Source organism: Dama dama, chromosome 16, assembly GCF_033118175.1.
Source record: "Dama dama isolate Ldn47 chromosome 16, ASM3311817v1, whole genome shotgun sequence".
NCBI classification, from domain to species: Eukaryota; Metazoa; Chordata; class Mammalia; order Artiodactyla; family Cervidae; genus Dama; species Dama dama.
Window position 1 is genome coordinate 36,338,221 of NC_083696.1, and position 18,864 is coordinate 36,357,084.

General features: G+C 43.1%; 1 protein-coding gene across 1 annotated transcript in view; it reads right to left on the reverse strand.

The window, feature by feature from the left end:
* EPHX2 (epoxide hydrolase 2) overlaps positions 1-14,035 on the reverse strand; it is a 54,210-nt gene extending 40,175 nt beyond the window's left edge. Inside the window, exons 1-4 of the mRNA XM_061163838.1 lie at positions 13,831-14,035; positions 6,504-6,588; positions 3,287-3,446; positions 1,610-1,800 (exon numbers count right to left, since the gene is read on the reverse strand). Of these exons, the coding sequence (XP_061019821.1) occupies positions 1,610-1,800; positions 3,287-3,446; positions 6,504-6,588; positions 13,831-13,931 (537 nt within the window). The 5' untranslated portion in view covers positions 13,932-14,035. The remainder of the gene's footprint in view (positions 1-1,609; positions 1,801-3,286; positions 3,447-6,503; positions 6,589-13,830) is intronic.
* Positions 14,036-18,864: the final 4,829 nt, after the last annotated feature.

The following is an 18,864-nucleotide window of genomic DNA, read 5'->3' on the forward strand; positions in this document are numbered from 1 at the left end:
GATTGATAAAATATTGAGTTATTTTTCTCCCCATGTAATTGTTCACTCTTAAAATTAATTTTGTAATTAATTTAATTATGTAAGCATACATATAAACACATAGATAGATACACATGTTCCCTGAATCTGAAACTGTAAGATGAAAGAAGCATATAAACTTACCAGATGAAACTTAAAATTCCTCTAGGAAAATCAACATGTATGAATAGACCCCCTCCAAAAAATGTCTGGAATAGACCTATAATAAGGTCAGATAATAAAAGGTTTCATAAAATATGAAGCTACAAAAGGTGGAAGAAAAAGTTTTGTTCTAGGAAAGAAATAAACATATTAACGAAATAGAAGAGTCTAGGAATAGAATCATATACAAATGAGAATTTAGTTTCTAATAAAAGTGTCATGCCAAATTGGTAAGGAAAAGGATTACTTAAAAGATTAAGTATTTCAACTGTTCTGGGGGAAGAAAAGTTATTCCTTCCTTCACTTATTCCCTATATAAATTCTGAATAGATCAGGTCTAAATTAAAAAAAAAAAAAGATCCTTTGGCACTTCCCTGGTGGTCCAGTGGTTAAGAATCTGCCTGGCGATGCAGGGGACACTGGTTAGATCCCTGGTCAGGGAACTAAGATCCTACATGCTGCAGAGCAACTAAGCCTGACTCTGCAACTACTGAGATCACACGCCACAGCGAGAGAGTTGTGTCACAACGATCAGCTTATGGGTGAAAGGGGCCGACGAGACAGCGTCAGAGAGGAATTTTCTCTCGGTCCAACCACCTCTGTGGAGAACAGAGTAGTGAAACACAACAAAAGCAACATTTTAGACCAGATAATCTAGAGACGGCATGAAGGCTGGATTCAGGGGTGTGGGGGTGCCTATAAGGAGACTCCTGCAGTATTGGATCCCCTTCCTGCACAGCCTTTGGTTGGGTGACTGATTAGCCTGTGGTCTTGGGAAAGTCTATGTTTCTTTACAGGAAAATGCAGGCAGCTGGTCTGGCAGCTTTGGACAATAATGACTGTTTTAACCAAGCTCTCCAGGCTATCTTCCCGACCCAGGGATTGAACCTGCATCTCTGAAGTCTCACTGCGTTGGCAGGTGGGTTCTTCACCACCAGCGCTACCTGGGAAGCCATTCTGAATGGTCTGGACAATAATGCCTGTTTTAACCAAGGTCCTGCAAAAAGCACAGAGGTCGACCAGAGGCCCATCTCTGGTAGAACTTCCCAGGCTGAAGGGGCAGGTGAAAACCCTTTAGAAGTCCTGGCCTGGGAGAAGTCGCCCCTGCCACCAGACATTGGACCACTCTGCCAAATCGCAGGTGTCCCCCACCTGTTCACACTTCTTTAAAGTTTTTTAAAAATTTATTTGTTTATTTGGCTGCATCAAGTCTTAGCTGTGGCACCCTGGATCTCTCCATTGGGATGTTCGGGCCTAGTTACCCCACAGCATGTGGGAGATAAGTTCCCCAGCCAGGGACTGAGCCTGTGTCCCCTGCACTGGAAGGCAGATTCTTAACCACTGGACCCCCCAGGGAAGGTCCCTCAATTTTTCTTGATTGCAATCACTCTAGAACATTCTTTTCCATTGAAAGGCAGTGTCCACGTACCTCACTGGGGCTGGTCTTCAAGGTGTCCAGCACAAACTTGTAGATCTGAGGGTCGGGCTTGACCATTCCAATCTGGCACGACTCAATCAGGAAATCAAAGTGTGGCTTGAGCTCACACAACATCTGGGCCAGGCTGCCTCGCTCAGCGCTGTCATCCAACCAGTTGTTGGTGAGGATACAGGTTGTAAATCCTAAGCAAGAAGGCACCAGTGAATCGGCCAGCTACAGAGCTCTGAGAAGCTCCGGGTGTCCCACTGAGGGGGCCCAAAGACGGGGCCAAGCAGGGTTCTGCTCACTCACATCAATCTCCTGATGCCCGGCTTCTCAACTGACAAGTTGGAAAAGCACCATCTTTACCCATCCGCCCTTTCTGATGCAGACGTGAGAGCCAGCTAATGGTGTGCACCAAGGGCTTTTGGATGGAGACGATACAACCCTTCATTCCTTGCAATTGCAGAGCAAGAAGTTGTGACATTCTTCAGCTCATCTGATCAAGGTGTTTTAACTTTCATCAGCCCCTTGGATCCTTACACCTTTGGGGCAGGCAGGGCAGGCCTTAGCATCCCACCTTTACCAACAGGAAAATGAAAGCTCAGACAAATTCTAAGCTGCCCAGAGCCACACAGCACAGGTAGAGCCAAGCAAGGCCTAGAATTCCACCTTCTGACTGCCACTCCAACCCTCCACCCTCCTCCCAGTCCATGTTATTGCAAACTTTGTTAGTGTGTGTGTTTGTCTGTGTGTGTTCAGTCGTGTCTGACTCTTTCCCACCCTATGGACTGTAGCCCTCCAGGCTCCTCTGTCCATGGGATTCAGAATACCAGAGTAGCTTGCCATGCTCTCCCTCCAGGGAATCATCCTGACCCAGGGATCAAACCCAAGTCTCCTGCATTGGCAGGTGGGTTCTTTACCACTAGTGCCACCTGGGAAGCCCTTTCCTTCTTTACACCCAACTGCATTTTTACATAAGTGTAATCTTAGTGTTCTGACAGTTTTACCATTCTGCTTTTATTATTTAACCTCCTGTCTAAAGCATTTTGCCATATTTTAAATCATCTTTGTAATTAACAATTAAAATTTCTGTGATAAATAAATAAGTAAATGCCTATAGAATGGACATGACCTCATGTTCTAGACTGTTTGACACCACTTGAACCCATGTCAGCCAGCTCATATAGCTCAACCACTGTGACATGAAGAGGCTGAGAAAATCACGGTTGCTTAAAAGGTCCTGTTTTTGGGACTTCCTTGGTGGTCCAGTGGTTAAGACCATGTGCTTCCACTGCAGGGGGTGTGGGTTTGATTTCTGGTTGGGGAACTTAGATCCTCTGTGTTGTATGGCATAACCAAAACAAGATAAAATAAAAAGGCTTTGTTTTCTAATCACTGTGACAAGAGGTTGGGTCATTCAGGTCATTACTGGTACCATGGTAGGGGGAGAATTTTGTTCATGAAGCATAAATTGCTAATTAAACAAAATTCTTTCTTACAGCTATTCTGATAGTGCTGATTTTGGCCATTTCCTAAAACTTACTTTGAAGCTGTGTTTGAAGAACAGCTCTCCATCTAGGCCCAGAAGATTCCTGATCTCAAACCACATTTCAACATACTACGACCTGACCTTCCCAATGGTTCTGTTGCAATTAGGTTGGAGAATGGCCAGTACTGGAGCCTTACCCTTCTTTTTGAGAGTGACAGCTGCTTGAAGCATGGGGTAGTTGATCTTTCTTGCTGAAAGCACCTTCTCAAAGATTTGCTTTATAGAGAAATTCTCTGGGAGGCAGATTCCAGAGTCCTCGGAGCATTTCTTGCAGTCTTCTTCCATGAATGGCACCCACTGCAAAAGTGAATTGATGAGGGACTGTCAGTCGGTACAACCACTTGGGAAAGATTTGGGCAGCACGTACTTAATCTGAACACACACATTGCCTGTGATCCACCAGATCTGTTCCTGGATACACTGTTGTTCGTCACTCAGTTGTGTCTGACTCTTTGCAGCCCCACAGGCTGCGGCACACTGGGCTTCCCTGCCCTTCACTATCTCCCAGAGTTTGCTCAAACTCATGCCCATTGAGTTGGTGATGCCATCCAACCATCTCAGCCTCTGCCGCCCCCTTCTCCTTCTGCCATCAATCTTGCCCAGCATCAGGGTCTTTTCTCAGCATTAGGGTCCTGTACATATACCCAATGGAAATTGTCTACACATGTCAAAAGACATGAGCCAAAGTGTTCTAACAGTGATATATTCCCAAGAGCTCCCAATTGGAAACTACTCAAACATCCCTATTACGAGCCTACTTTTGTTTCCCCCAAATTCATGTTGAAGTCCTAAACCCCAAGACCTTGGAATGTGACTGTTGTTGGAGAGAGAGTCTCTAAAGAATCATTAAGGTAGCTCAGATGGTACAGAATCGGCTTGCAATGCGGGAGACCTGGGTTTGATCCCAGGGTTTGGAAGATCCCCTGGAGAAGGAAATGGCAACCCACTCCAATATTCTTGCCTGGAGAATCCCATGGACAGAGTAGCCTGGTGGGCTACTGTGCATGGGGTCGCCAAAAGTCAGACACGACTGAGTGACTTTCACTCACTCACTTCTCTAAGGTAAAATGAGGTCACCAGGGGCCCTAATCCAATCTGACAGGTGTCCTTTAAAGAACAGGAGATCAGGACTCAGATGCACACAGAGGGACCGAAGAGTCTGGACAGGAAAAGGGGGGCCGTCTGCAAGCGGATGAGAGAGGCCTCAGGAGAAACCAGCCCTGCTGCCACCCCGATCCCGGGCTTCTACCTCTAGACCTCTGAGAAAACGAACTTTTGCTGTTTAAGTCACCTAGTCTGTGGCTTTTTTTTTAACGGCAGCACAAGCAGGAGACTCGAGTTTGACCCCTGGATGGGAAAGACTACCCTGGAGGAGGAAATGGCAACCCACTCCAGTATTCTTCCCTGGGAAATCCCATGGACAGAGGAGCCTGGTGGGCTACAGCTCATGGGGTCACAAAAGAGTTGGACATGACCAGAGCGGCTGAGCATGCACATACTACAAATTAAAAAGTCAAGGTTGTAGTGATAATAATAACTACTATTTCTTAAGCACTTATTACATGACAAGCACTGTGCTAAGCACTTTCCAATCTTCATAACAACCTAGGAGATGGACAGTGTTATTCGTCTCATTTTAGAGATGGCAAGACCGACTTTGAGAGCTTCTGTGACTTGGTATGCTCACATGTCTGTAAGTGGGAGCCGTGACCCACATCCCGTCCCTAGACTCCAAAGTCCGCCCATCACATAGTTATTAATTAGCAAAACTGCCTCTGACCCAGTGGCTTGACCTGAAAACAACTACTCTAAGGATGACTACCATTAAAAAAAAAAACACGAAAATAATAAGTTGGCAAGGATATGGAAATACTGGTAACCTTGGGTGTGTTGCGGAGAAATGTAAAATGGTGCAGCCACTATGGAAAATCATATGGTGGTTCCTCAGAAAGCTAAAAAGTGAAACTGCCCTATGATCTACCATCCCACTTCTGGATATATACCCAGGAAAACGAAAAGCAAGGTTTCAAACAGATATTTGTACACTTGTGTTCATAGCAGCACTGTTCATGATAACTAAAAGGAGAAAGCAACCCAAAGATGCTTTGAAAGATGAATGGGTAAACAGAGTGTGGTCTATCCATACAGTGGAATACTATTCACCCTTAGAAAGAAGGAAATGGTGACACATGCTACAGTATGGATGAAACTTGAAGACTTCATGCAAAGTGAAATAAGCGGTCACAAGAGGACAAATGTTGCATTAGTGTCAGTTACTTCATTTGTGCCCTATTCTTTGTGACCCCGGGGACTGTAGCCTACAAGGCACCTCTCTCTATGCGTGGGATTCTCCAGGTAAGAATACTGGAGTGGGTTGCCATTTCCTCCTTCAGGGGATCTTCCCGACCCAGGGATGGAACCCGGGTCTCCTGCATAGGCAGGCAGATTCTTTACCGTCTGAGTCACCAGGGAAGCCCATGTAAAGTATCTGCTGCTGCTGCTGCTAAGTCGCTTCAGTCGTGTCCGACTCTGTGCGACCCCATAGACGGCAGCCCACCAGGCTCCCCCATCCCTGGGATTCTCCAGGCAAGAACACTGGAGTGGGTTGCCATTTCCTTCTGCAATGCGTGAAAGTGAAAAGTGAAAGTGAAGTTGCTCAGTTGTGTCCTAGGGTAGCCAAATACATAGAAAATGCAATAGTGGTTGCCAGGGGCTAGGGGTAAGGTGGGGTGGGAAGTTGTTGTTTAATGGGTATAGAGTTTCAGTTTTTGAAGATAAAAAGAATTCTGGGACTTTCTTGGTGGTCCAATGGATAAGACTCTGAGTTTCTAAAGCACGGAGTGTAGGGTCAATCCCTGGTGGGGGAACTAAGATCTCACATTCCATGTGACTGAAAAAGAAAGAAAGAAAGAAAATACAACATATCAACTTAAAAAAAATTTTAAAACAGTTCTGGAGATGGATGGTGGATTTGGTTACCTAACGTGAATATACATGACATTACTGCATTGTATACTTAAAAATGATCAAGGCGGTAAATTTCATGTGATGTGTCTTTAACTACAGCTTAAGAGGGAAAAAAAGCTACTCTGGCTGCTGTAATTCCCTGGCACACATTTTCAAGGGCTTGGGGAATTTCCTAGTCACTGGGGCATGCCCCTCTGCTTGGCTCAAAGAGACAGTAAACCAGCCTGAAATGTCTCCACACCAGTCTTGTGAGTTAAGTGTTATAAGAGGTAAATGAATGAGGCAGATGACGTGGCCCTGCCCTCACGGAGCTTATGGTCAGTGGGGGAAGATGGGTGGGTAGGCACAGAACACCTCCTCAAGGGGGTCTATGAGATGTCACTGCACCTGGGAAAACGTGATCTCTCCCCTCATCACACGGGTGCTGGAACCATCCGGGCCTCCTTTCAGGAAAGCTTTACTCAGAAAGCCTCTGCAAGACACAAAGAAACATCAGGAACGTTTAAATGACTTCATCACAGCAGCAGGTAGGGGACAGACACCTCGATGGTGGACTTCTAGCTTCTGGAATTGCTGTTGAAAACACCCAGTTTGCAGTCCTTCTTTACGGTAACCCTAGCTGATTAATACATTGGTTCATGTTCATCCTGTGTATGTGGCCCAGAGGAGAGGCAGACAGAGAGAGACCCTCTTACTTTCCTACATTACCCTCTTACTTTCCTACATTACAAAACAAAAGCTTCCATTCCACTTTCTTGATAATTTCTCACCTCCCATGGCTGGCTAGGTGACATCAGACAGGTAGCAGATGGCACATACAACTCTGTTCCCTCAAATTCCTGGCCGATTTTTCTAACCTGTCACATCCTATACCACTGCGTTCGGACATTGATTTATAGGCCTTCTTAGTATAGTGCTCTAGGCAAAAACTTAGAATGGAATGGAATTGGCAACCCAGTTGAAAGTATTAATATTTAACATTCTGTGTTAAGAGGACAGATATCTGGGAGTTTCATATCTGATAAGTCAACAACCTTTAACCCAACTAATCCTCTTGCAGGTAACAATGATTGACATTAAGACATAACATAAAAAAAAAAACAAACCCTACTATTTATAGCCTTGCTCAATTTTCCAACATCAACAATGGCTTTGGCACATCTTTGCCATTGGTTGTCTTTTTTCAGATATGACTTTATTAAATTATACTTACATGTCATCAAACTCACAAATCTTCAGCGTACAAGTCAATGACTTGTAGTAATTTTTGTAGTGGTGCACAAACCTCACTGTGTTGTAGTTTTAGAACATTTCTATCTTCCCTGGTGGCTCAGATGGTAAAGAATACGCCTGCAATGGGGAAGACCTGGGTTCGATCCCTGGGTTGGGAAGATCCCTTGGAGGAGGGCATGGCAACCCACTCCAGTATTCTTGCCTGGAGAATCCCCATGGACAGAGGTGGGCTACAGTTCATGGGGTCGCAAAGATCGGACATGACTGATTGACTAAGCACAACATGGCACATCACCTCAAAAAGATCGCTCATGCCCTTCTCAGCTGCCATCCACTTTTAAGAAGCAACACAGAGTTCAACTCAACAATCTTTCATTGAGGACCTATGGCGTCAAGGCATTGTGTCTGGTGCTGTGATAGATAGATAGACATGATAGAAAAATGAAAAAATACGGATATATTCTTAGGGAGCTCCTAGGGGAACAAGTGAGGCAACATATAAACAAATAACTATTACACCCTGGATGAGTGAGATGGAAAAGCACAGGGAAAATTGATTTTGCTGCCTGAAATTGGAGGTAGGTAAAAGAAGAGGAATTGAAGGAAGAATGTAGCTGCACAAGAAGGAGAGGTTGATAACTCTCTAAAACAAAAGGAGGCAATATTTTTTTATTGGCGTCTCAGAGAAGCAATTGGAGATAAGTTGTTGGCACTGGAAAGCATGACTTTCAAACTTTAAGGTTGCTTAATAAAAGCAGGGAACAGTGAAATGGCTATCACGGAAATGAAACTAGTGAATCAAAAGACCCAACAAAATGTCCAAAGACAAAGAGTAAAATGATGAAGCAATTAAAATTAATGTGCAAACAGGGAGGTCAACTTGGTGCTCTGTGATGATCTAGAGAGGTGGGGGGTGAGGAAGGAGGTCCAGGAGGGTGGGGATATATTTATACACAGAGCTGACTCATTATGTTGTACAGTAGAAGCTAACACAACATTGTAATTATACTTCAATCAAAAAAAAAGATTAAAAAAGAATTAATGTACAAAAAGATAAGGCCTATGGAGGCCAAATTCCTTCAGTAAACAAGAAGAATCATAGAAGGAAAGATCAGAAAGCAACAGTCAAAGAAAAAATGGGAGAAGATGTTTCCAGGCTAAAGAAAAATCTGAGTTCTGAAATCAAAGGTGTTCAACCAAAAAAAGTGTTCACCAGTCAAAATAAATGAAAAAATAACCACAGCAGATAGAGGGTGGGGAAATGTTTCAATTCTTGGGATAAGAAAGTCTAACAGACAACATTTTGGGTAAAAAAAATTAGACTATCCACAAAGAAGAACAATTCAGACTGACAATAGCTTTCTATGCTTGCAGCTTTAAATGTGAGAAAATGGTGGAGTAATATGCACTAGACATTGAGATAAAAAGATGCCAAGAAAGAATGCCCCCCAAGTCTATCCCCAGACAACTTATTTTATGTCCAAGGTTTTAGAGATCTTGGTTGATTTTCATAACTGATCAAATGGGCTATTTGTTCTATTTCCATGTTTTAAATTCCTGCTCTTGTTTTAAATTCACCAATAAAGAGTGAGCCCATGAAACCATGGCCCCCATACGGAACCCCAATAAAAACGGAACCCAGGCCCAGGCTCTCATTCTCCTCATATCCTCACTATGTGGCCCCAGGTGTGCTGTGCAATTTCTGGGTTTCATAAGTAATAAATCCTTATTTTTTCCGAAGTTCCCCAATGGCTACTGCTGAAGGGTGTCTTGTAATCACAATAAGAACCTCAAGGAATGGCCCAAACAGAACATTGGTTATTGGTAAGCTGAGACCCACACAAATCAGGTTCAGGCAGGGAAAACTAATATAGTAGTTTGCCATCATGCCTTTCCTGGAAGAAAAAAAATATAAGAAAGACTTCCAGTCAACTTAAAGATAGATCAAAATAAAAATCCTGAGAAGAGGAAAGAAATGTTTTAAAAGAAATTGCAACAAACAACTGTCTCATTCAAGAGAATTATCAAATGGCCAGTAAGCACCTAATAAGAAGCTCAATATCATATTCATCAGAGAAACACAAATTAAAGCCACGGTGACAGAGCACCAGGCCGGGCTCCCTGTGTGATATAGCAACTTCCCACTAACTATCCATTTTACATACAATAGTGTATATACGTTGATGCCACTTTCTCTGTTTGTCCCACTCTCTCCCTCTTCCTCCAGGTCTACAAGTCCATTCGCTACATCTGTGTTGCCATTCCTTCCCTGCAAATAGGTTCATCAGTACCGTTTTCCTAGATTCCACATTTAGGCATAAATATGCATTTGTTTGCATCTTTCTGACTTATTTCACTCTGTGGGATGGGGGGGAGGGAGGGAGGCTCAAGAGGGAGAGCATACAAGTATAATTATGTCTGATTTGAGTTGAGTTGTTGTATGGCAGAAACCGACACAACATTGTAAACATTTAAAAACAAAAAAACAAAAAAAATTAAAAAAAAAAACAAACCATGAGAAAACACCATAAACCCACCAGATCTGCTAAATTTAAACAGAATGACATCAAGTACTAATGACAATGTGGAGAAACTAAAACTCTCTTATATTTCCGGTAGGAGCAGGATTTGATACAACTGCTTTAGAAAAACTGCATACCTACTGAACACTTTTATATTGACAAAGGGCACAAACCTTTGTGCAATAGAGTTACAAGGCACACGATGTTATGCACTGATTAAAATAGTGTGAAAGGAAAACCAAAAGAGACCCTGATGCTAGGAAAGACTGAGAGTAGGAGGAGAAGGGGGCAACCAAGATTGAGATCATCACCAAATCAATGAACATGAATTTGAGCAAACTCCAGGAGATAGTGAAGGACAGGGAAGCCTGGCATGCTGCAGTCCATGGGGTCGGAAAGAGTCAGACATGACTGAGTGACTGAGCAGTAACAATAATGAACAAGTGAGTGGTCTAGAATGGAGCCAGAAGGCTGCCGAGGACACGTGACTTTATACGTCTCAATCTGGGTGAGACCATGTACTGTCCTACGTACAATCCTAGAAGACGTCAGAATACCTGCCAGAAACTCAGGATACGTACTAGACTCCCTCCCCAAAGGGCAACTATTTCCTTTCTTGAATCAGAGCACAGCCTCGTGGCTTTTGCCTTAATAAGCCCTTGACTCTTTCTCTTCCCCAAAACACTCTCGGTTTTACTCAAATTTGTTTCTCCTGAATTGCAGTTCTTAAGACTCTCAAATCAAGCACTCTGTTCTTTGCAGCCTTGATGCTATTGAAAGAGGGGATTGTACCAAGGCACCACTCTGGGCACTTATCTGTTTCTCTCTCCGTCTAAAATACCACTGAAATTACACAAAAGATAGCCTTAAAAGTTTTTTAAAAAATCAATTTCAGGAACTCCCTGGTGGTCCAGTGGTTAGGACTCTACGCTTTCACTGCCAGGAGCCGGGTTCAATCCCTGGTCAGGGAACTAGATCCCACATGCCACCCCACAACCAAATAAATAAATATTTCTAAAGAAAGAAATAGCAGAAGAGATGGTAAGTAAAAAACATAAAACATTATGGTAGAAATCAAAAGTTCCTAGAAATCAAGAAGAAAGTGACAATCAAATACAAAAATGGGCAAATGGTATAAAAAGGTAAACACCAAGGGAAAAAAATACAGATGACCAATAAAAATGAATAGCAGAGAGGAAAATGCAGACTGACACAAGATAATGTTTTTCCCTCTATGTCTGGCAAAAGTTCAGGAGAGTCATCTCCACCATAGGGAGGATCTGGGCTGGCCTACTCCAGCATAGTCAGGGCAGGCACAGCATTTTTTGGAGAATAGCTTGGCAGAATCAGTCAATATTTTACATGTAAATACTACTTGCTTTTATTTGGCAACTCCATTTTTAGAAAACTACCCTATGGAAATATGACAGTGACATTATTTGTAATAGTGACCACTAACAAATAAATGTCCACCAACAGGGGAAAATGGTTAAATAAATTACGGAACTTCCATATTGTGGAATACTATGGAGTGGTTAAAAAGAGAAAAGTAGGTCTATGTAAACAAAAAGACATCCAACTGTTGAATGAAATAAAATGGTTAAAATAAATAAAAAGTTAAAACATAGAACAATACATGTACTAGAATTCTACTGTTTGTTTTAAACCTACCTGTCTACCAACCTACCTACCTACCAATTTATTCATAAATGTGTCTGCATTTTTCAGACTGTAAAGGTAAAATGGGGGATATACCATATATTAAGTAACATCTCCAGGAGGACCTGTGGCAGCCTGTGTAATTAAACTCATGAATATATTTATAGTGAAAGGTGTGACTATTTGAGGTTTCCTAGGTGGCTCAAGTGGTAAAGAATCCACCTGCCAATGAAGAAGAAGCAGGATAAGCTGGTTTAATCCCTGGATCGGGAAGATCCCCTGGAGGAGGATATGGCAACCCACTGCAGTATTCTCGCCTGGAGAATCGCATGGACAGAGGAGCCTGATGGGCTACAGTCCACGGGGTCACAAAAGGGTCAGACACGACTGAGAATACACTCATGTGCACATGTGATTATTTACAGTAGTAGGATAGATAATGGTGATAAATAATCTCATGTTTGTTCAGATCAGACTTGCCACCAAACGAAGCCAGGTCAGATTTTGCTGCCAAAAGATTATAAAATAAATAAAAACAAAACCCTGGGTTTTGCTTAAGTGATTTATGTATCAGCTACGATGCTGTCCAGGATGTAGAGAGGAACAAGAAAAAGTGAAGAGGCACTTCTGTTTTCTGTCCACAGGCTAATAAGATCGAAAGCATGGACTCTGACTTCCGGGGTCAGCTAGCTTTGCTGTACTGTTTTGTGACTACTGGGAACAATCCTCGCCATGGTCACAGAGATGGTGTGTGAGTCGGTGCCATAGTGGATGAACAGAATATCCCAGTACATTGGTCTTTCTGTGCATGAGACCTGAATAATAAAAAATGGATCAGGAACACAGTGGCCCACCTATCTTACGTGTCATCTAATCTAACCCATACAGAAAATTGAGGGGCAGTATTTTCTTATTTTAAGACTGAGGTCTCAGTTGAGTTAACAAGTCAGGTTAAGCAAGGTGGCCCAATGCTAAGTGTTAGAACTGAGATTTTAACCTGGGTCGGACTCAAAGTCCAGTGCTGTTTGAAATTCTGTACATTTGTGGGTTCCATCGTGTAATGGTTGGCACTCTGGACTCTGAAATTTTGTCCATTTGTAAACTTGACTACCTGTGACCTGTATACTCACAGATACACTCTCAAGTACATGCACTGGTATACTGACAAGTATTCTTGTGATTTGTACATTGACAAGTCATGTTCTCTCCCCCACTGATGAGGTCACAGGTGTAAACATATCACATACCTTACTCTCTTTTATGTCTTAAAAAAAAAAAATAATACAACTTACAGGCTAAAAAAAGTGAAACAATACCATGGTTAAAAGAACTGCAAGGAAAGGCAATCAAAACTACAGTGAGATATCACCTCACATCTGTTAGAATGGCTATTATCAAAAGACAAGCAATAACATGTGCTGGCAAGGATGTGGAGAATGAGAAGCCTGCCTGTACTATTGACTGGAAATGTAAACTGGTGCAACCACAGGGATATTTTGGAAAATTTCTTTCAGGCATCTTCAGCATTTAGCTGTTTTTCCATAGTTGAAATACTTTTTCCATAGTTTCCCTGCTGTATAAACAGTTGTACATTCTGGTGGGTTTGTTTTTCTGCACTTATAACAGATATTTTCTGATGTCACTGAAATCTCATCCTGAACATTCCGGTTACTGGTTATGCTTCCTAGTTGACCATTTCCCAGTAGTTATGTTTGGGGGCTGTTTCTGCTTTGCTGTTGACATTGTGCAAGGCACAGGACTTTTTTCTCTAAAAACCTTCAGCGCAGCTCTCTTAAGTGAAGTTAAGGTCGCTCAGTCGTGTCCGAGTCTTTGCGACCCCATGGACTATACAGTCCAAGGAATTCTCTGGGCCAGAATGCTGAGGGGGTAGCCGTTCCCTTCTCCGGGGGATCTTCCCAACCCAGGGATTGAACCCGGGTCTCCCTTATTGCGGAAGGATTCTTTACCAGCTGAGCGACAAGGTAAGCCCCAGCCCATTCCATTACAGAGAAGTAAGTGGGCAGCAGACACCTCAGGGAGTAATTTCTCTGACTTTAAGAAAAGATTTCAATATAAAAGTCAATTTTGGAGTCCTTAGAGAATCTTAAATACTCAACATTTAGAAAGACAGTGGATCTACTTAGACACACTGGTATTTGAGGGCCGAATAATTGTTCTAACCTTCCACCCAGCGCTCTCGCCTTCCAGCAATCTGAAACCAGTTCTGCGAATCTCGAAAAGCAACTTCTCCAAGGAGTGGCGCCCCAGCCGCCCGGACCAACCCACGCGGGGTCCCTTACCTGGGCAGCGCCAGCTCCTCCTCGGCGCGATCCCAGAAACTGGTGACCGAGGGCAGAGTCAGGACCCCGACCAGGTCGAACACGGCCGCACGCAGCGCCATGGCGGTCTTTCACCCAGAAACCAGCGAAGAAAAACCCATGAAAGCCGAGCGGCCAGACTGGAGCAGCGGGCCACCAGGGCCAGCTAAGTCGAGCTTGGCCCCGCCCCAGCCCGAGCCTCGGCCCCACCCCCTGCCTTCAGACTGGACACACCTCCGCCCCGCCCCTTGCCCTGACCCCGGCCCCGCCCCTGCCCCTCCAACACGTCCCCTGCCCCGCCTCCGCCACGCCCCGCCGTACCAGTCGTGATCGCCACGGGTCGCCAGGAGGTCCCATGGGGCCTCCCTTGATGTACCCGCGCCGTCCGAGGCCCGGATTCCATCTCCTTGCCTCCTGGCGCCTGGATCTGGGGCTGGAATCTCGCTTCTGAATGCATCATCTTCTGTCCCCCAAAACGAAAGTACTAAGAAGATCCCCTGGAGAAGGAAATGGCAACCCACTCCAGTATTCTCGCCTGGAGAATCCCATGGACAGAGGAGCCTGGCGGGCTACAATCCATGGGGTTACAAAATAATCGAACACTGAGTGACTAAACAAGTAGCCTCAGGCCGGAGCAGTGGCTGCTTGGAGAGATGGACCCTGGCCAGGAAACGGGCTGACAGGCTTTACGTGTACATGGCAGACTTTCCAGTCTGGGCAAAGATGGGGACCTGGGAAAAAGTCAGAGGCCACAGAACCTTTGAGAGAGCGTGTGTGTGTGTGTGTTGCCAAATCTTTCTTCATTCAATATTTGGATCTTCTATATTCATCTCAGTTGGAATATCTAGGAAAATAATAGATTTGTGTCCCTTATTTTCTAGATTCAATACATACACTTACAGATTCCTCACTATCCTGACCATGTGCCTCTAGTCACACTTGTTTGTCAAGGCAAAATGTAATTCTAGAATAAAATAGAATGCCCCAGGTATGGTATGCCAACCCAGAATACATCCACCCCAGCCTCTTGTGGAATGAGGTTGTTCACTTGCTCAGTCGTGTCCAACTCTTTGTGACCCCATGGACTGCAGCACGCCAGGCTTCCCTGTCCTTCACTATCTCCTGGAGTTTGCTCAAATTCATGTCCATTGAGTCAGTGCTGCTGTCTAACCATCTTATCCTCTGCCTCCTCCTTCTCCTGCCTTCAGTCTTTCTGAGCATCAGGGTCTTTTCGAACAAGTCAGTTCTTTGCATCAGGTGGCCAAAGTATTGGAACTTCAGCTTCAGCATCAGTCCTTCCAATAAGTATTCAGGATTGATTTCCTTTTAAAGACATACATTTGAACTATGATTACTTCTTTGTACATTATTTTTATGCTAATGCTGCCTTAAAATGTTTGAACTTCATTTTAAACTACACTCTTGGCTCATTTGTGTTTTTGGAAAACCTAAACCTTAGGAGTGTCCGAGCTGTGCTTACTAATGGGTTGTTGGGTTCTCTGTGCCTTTGTAGTAAGTTCTGTGAGTTAGAGCAAACTCCTGGCCTAATGTTCCAACTTGCTGAGATGTAGGTTCGATCTTTGAGTTGGGAAGATCCCCTGGAGGCAGGCATGGCAACTCACTCCAGTATTCTTGCCTGGAGAATCCCATGGACAGAGGAGCTTGGGGGCCTACAGTCCACAGGGAGGGTCGCAAAGCATTGGACACAAAAGAAGCGACTTAGCACGCATGCTCAAAGACCCTAGGTTTGAAGACAGCCAGAGTTAAAGTGAATAAATACAGTAGTCACTCAAGAAGTTGATGATCTTAGGGGCTTCCCTGATGGTCCAATGCTTAAGACTTCACTTGCCAGTGCAGGAGGTGCAGGTTGCATCCCTGGTCAGGAAGCCTGGGGCCATAAAATCAAAACATAAAATAGAAGCAATATTGTCATAAATTCACTAAAAGACTTTAAAAGTGACTTTTAAAGACTTAAAAGTGATCCATATCAGAAATTTTTTTTTTAAAGTTGGTGATCTCAAAAGTAAAATTGAGTTGGAAAAAAGAAAGAAAACGGCTGCCTGACTTATGTAGTTTAAAACCTCTTAAATTGAAATCTACAATTTAGACTTCTCTGTGGTCTCCATATACACACATGCAATTTCCTACTCAACACCTCCTCATGAATATCTCATAGGCATCTTGAATTTCTCATGATTGAAATAGAGTTCTTGCTGCATTCACACCTCCCAAGTCTGCTCCTGGTCTTACTACGGGGTATTTCCATTCAGTCATTGCTCAATCTAAAGAACTTGGAGCAGCTTATATATCCCTGGTTCCCAGCCAAGTGTGTCTTTGAACTTAGGCCCAGTGGAGGCTGGCTGATTGGGGTAGAGGTGACAGCTTCCAGTTCAGTGGTGGTGTTTTTCTGGGAGTCTTTCTTTCTTTTTTTAAATTAAATAAAATCTTTTTTATTAATCATCCTTTTATAAATTAATTAACCATGAACATTTGAGTGACAGCATATGCAATTTATCTCTCTAGAATATTGGCTTTTTATTTTATTTTTTAAAACTATTTTATCTTGGAGTAGAGTTGATTAACAATGTGATAGTTTCAGATGTACAGAGAAGTGATTCAGTTATACATATTGTATAACTGATACATGTATCCTTGTTCAAATTCTTTTCCCATTTATATGATCCTGTAAGCTCACTCCTGGGCATATATCTGCAGAAAAACATGGTCTGAAAGTATACATGCACCCTAGTGTTAACTACAGCATTGTTTATAATAGCCCAGACATGGAAGGAACCTAAATGTCCATCGACAGAGGAGTGGATAAAGAAGATGAGGTGCATATATACCGTTGACTAAAAAATTAATCACAACCTGAAAGTAGAGTTATTTTATTTGGTGGCAATGTTAAGGACTCCAAGCCTGGGAGGTATCATCTCAGCAGCCCTGAGAAAACTGCTCTGAAGAGGCAGGAGAGGGAATCAGGCTACATACAAGTTTGCAACATAGGGAGCAGGCAGTCTGAACATCAAAGATTTTTGTGAAGTAAGGAAAACAAGATACCAAGTTAAGGAATTTAGTGTTCTTCTATGCATGGAAAGATGCAAAAGTATGGGATTATTGAAGTCATCCCTTTCATATGCATCTCAGCTATCTGGGGCCAGCATCCTGCACAGAGATATTTTTCTCTTTCTTGAATTTCCTTAAGACCTTGCAGCTCACACTGGATTGCTATAATCACTGATGATTACGAAATCCTTATGTCCCTCATGTAGAGGGTGGTGCCACTTGTCAACATGGCTCAGAAACTCACAGTTGGAGGGCCAGGATCATGGATAGCCGTGACATTTCTTACCCACTGATATAGCAGGAAGTATTTTGTTTCACAATACAGTGGAATATTACTCAGCTGTAGAAAGAATGAAATAATGCCATTTGTAGCAACATGGATGGGCCTAGAGATTTTTATATTGAATGAAGTAGTTCAGACAGACAAAGAAGAATATCATATGCTATTGCTTTATTAAAGGCCCCGTCTGGAGCTCATTCTGCCATTTTTCCCCAAAGATTCTACAGGTTCCTAATTTCTTGTATTCAATCTCTCACTATTTAAATTAACTAGAGTGATTTCTGTTGCCTGACTGATGCAGTACTGTTTAGGAATACATATATGTGTTTGTGAAATGCAGCGAAGTGAAGAGGAAGGTCACATCAACAGAATTAGATTTTATAAATCGCCCCTTTGAGAAAAAAAAAATAAGAAACTTAGAATATGAGACCCCACTTTAGATGGGAATCATCTTTGCTGAAGACGAAATTATGACCCTTTGTTTATTCCAGGGCTGTAAACTAGGAGACTGATTTGATCTGGACTATTTTATAATACCTTGTGAGTTACAGGACTTCCTGGATGAATTGCTTAGTGAAAGATGAGAGGTCTCAATTGCATTTCTCTGTGTTCCACTTTTTCTCATAGGTCATTGTCCCCCTCTGTTTTCTGCCACACAAGATATAGGAAGATGCAAGTTCACTCAGCTGGACAATGGAAAAGGTATACCTTTTTGAGATGTAAATCCTAACCCTTATGTCTACTAATCTTAATAGTTATAAATATGTTTGAGGTGATAGCACTGGAATCATAAAACACGGCCAGTGTAGTAGTGAAAATTCAGAAATTACACCTGCTGTCAATCACTCAATTTGTAATGAGCTTATTAGATTTCATTTTGGATTTCCTGCCCCTGCAACCCTTCCCCCACCTCCTGCCAGACATTGGTTTTTCAACCCTATTTTAAAGACTTATTTATTTTTATTTAGTTTTGGCTGCAGTGGGTCTTCACTGCAGTCATCAGGGTCCATGCATCATCGTGGTGTGCAGGCTTCTCATCACGGTGGCCTCTCTTGTTGTGGAGCACAGGCTCTAGGCCCACAGGCTTCAGAGTTGTGGTCTGCAGGCTCAGTAGTTGTGGTTTGAGGGCTTTAGAGCACAGGCTCAATAGTTGTGGTTCATGCGCTTAGTTGCTCAGTGACATGTGGGATCTTCATGGACCAGGGATCGAATCCATGGCCCCTGCATTGGAAGGATGATTCTCAACCACTGGACCACCAGGGAAATCCTCCAACCCTGTTTTAAAACTCTGTTTAATTCCTACTAGTTGAGAGAGAGGTTGACAGTGCTGCTTCTCCTGCAGTAGGTGTTTGAATCAAGCGCAAAATTGTCTCAAGTGTTTTCTAAGCCCTCATTTCACCTGAAGGTTGGTCTTTCTTCAGTGCAGCAAATGAATTTCTTTTATTCATTCAACAAACACGCATCAAGCACCTGCTGTATGCCAGGTACTTTCTCAGCACTTGGGATCCACTGGGAAATAAAACAGACCAAAAATAGGAACAAAAAGTTTCCATTTTTAGTGTAATGATGAATTAAGGAGTTGCCAGCTGCTTGTGGGGCAGTGAGAAAAATGAGACTGGGAATAGTGATGGTAGCTACTTGTTTTTTTTTTTTTTTTTTTAAGCAAGAAA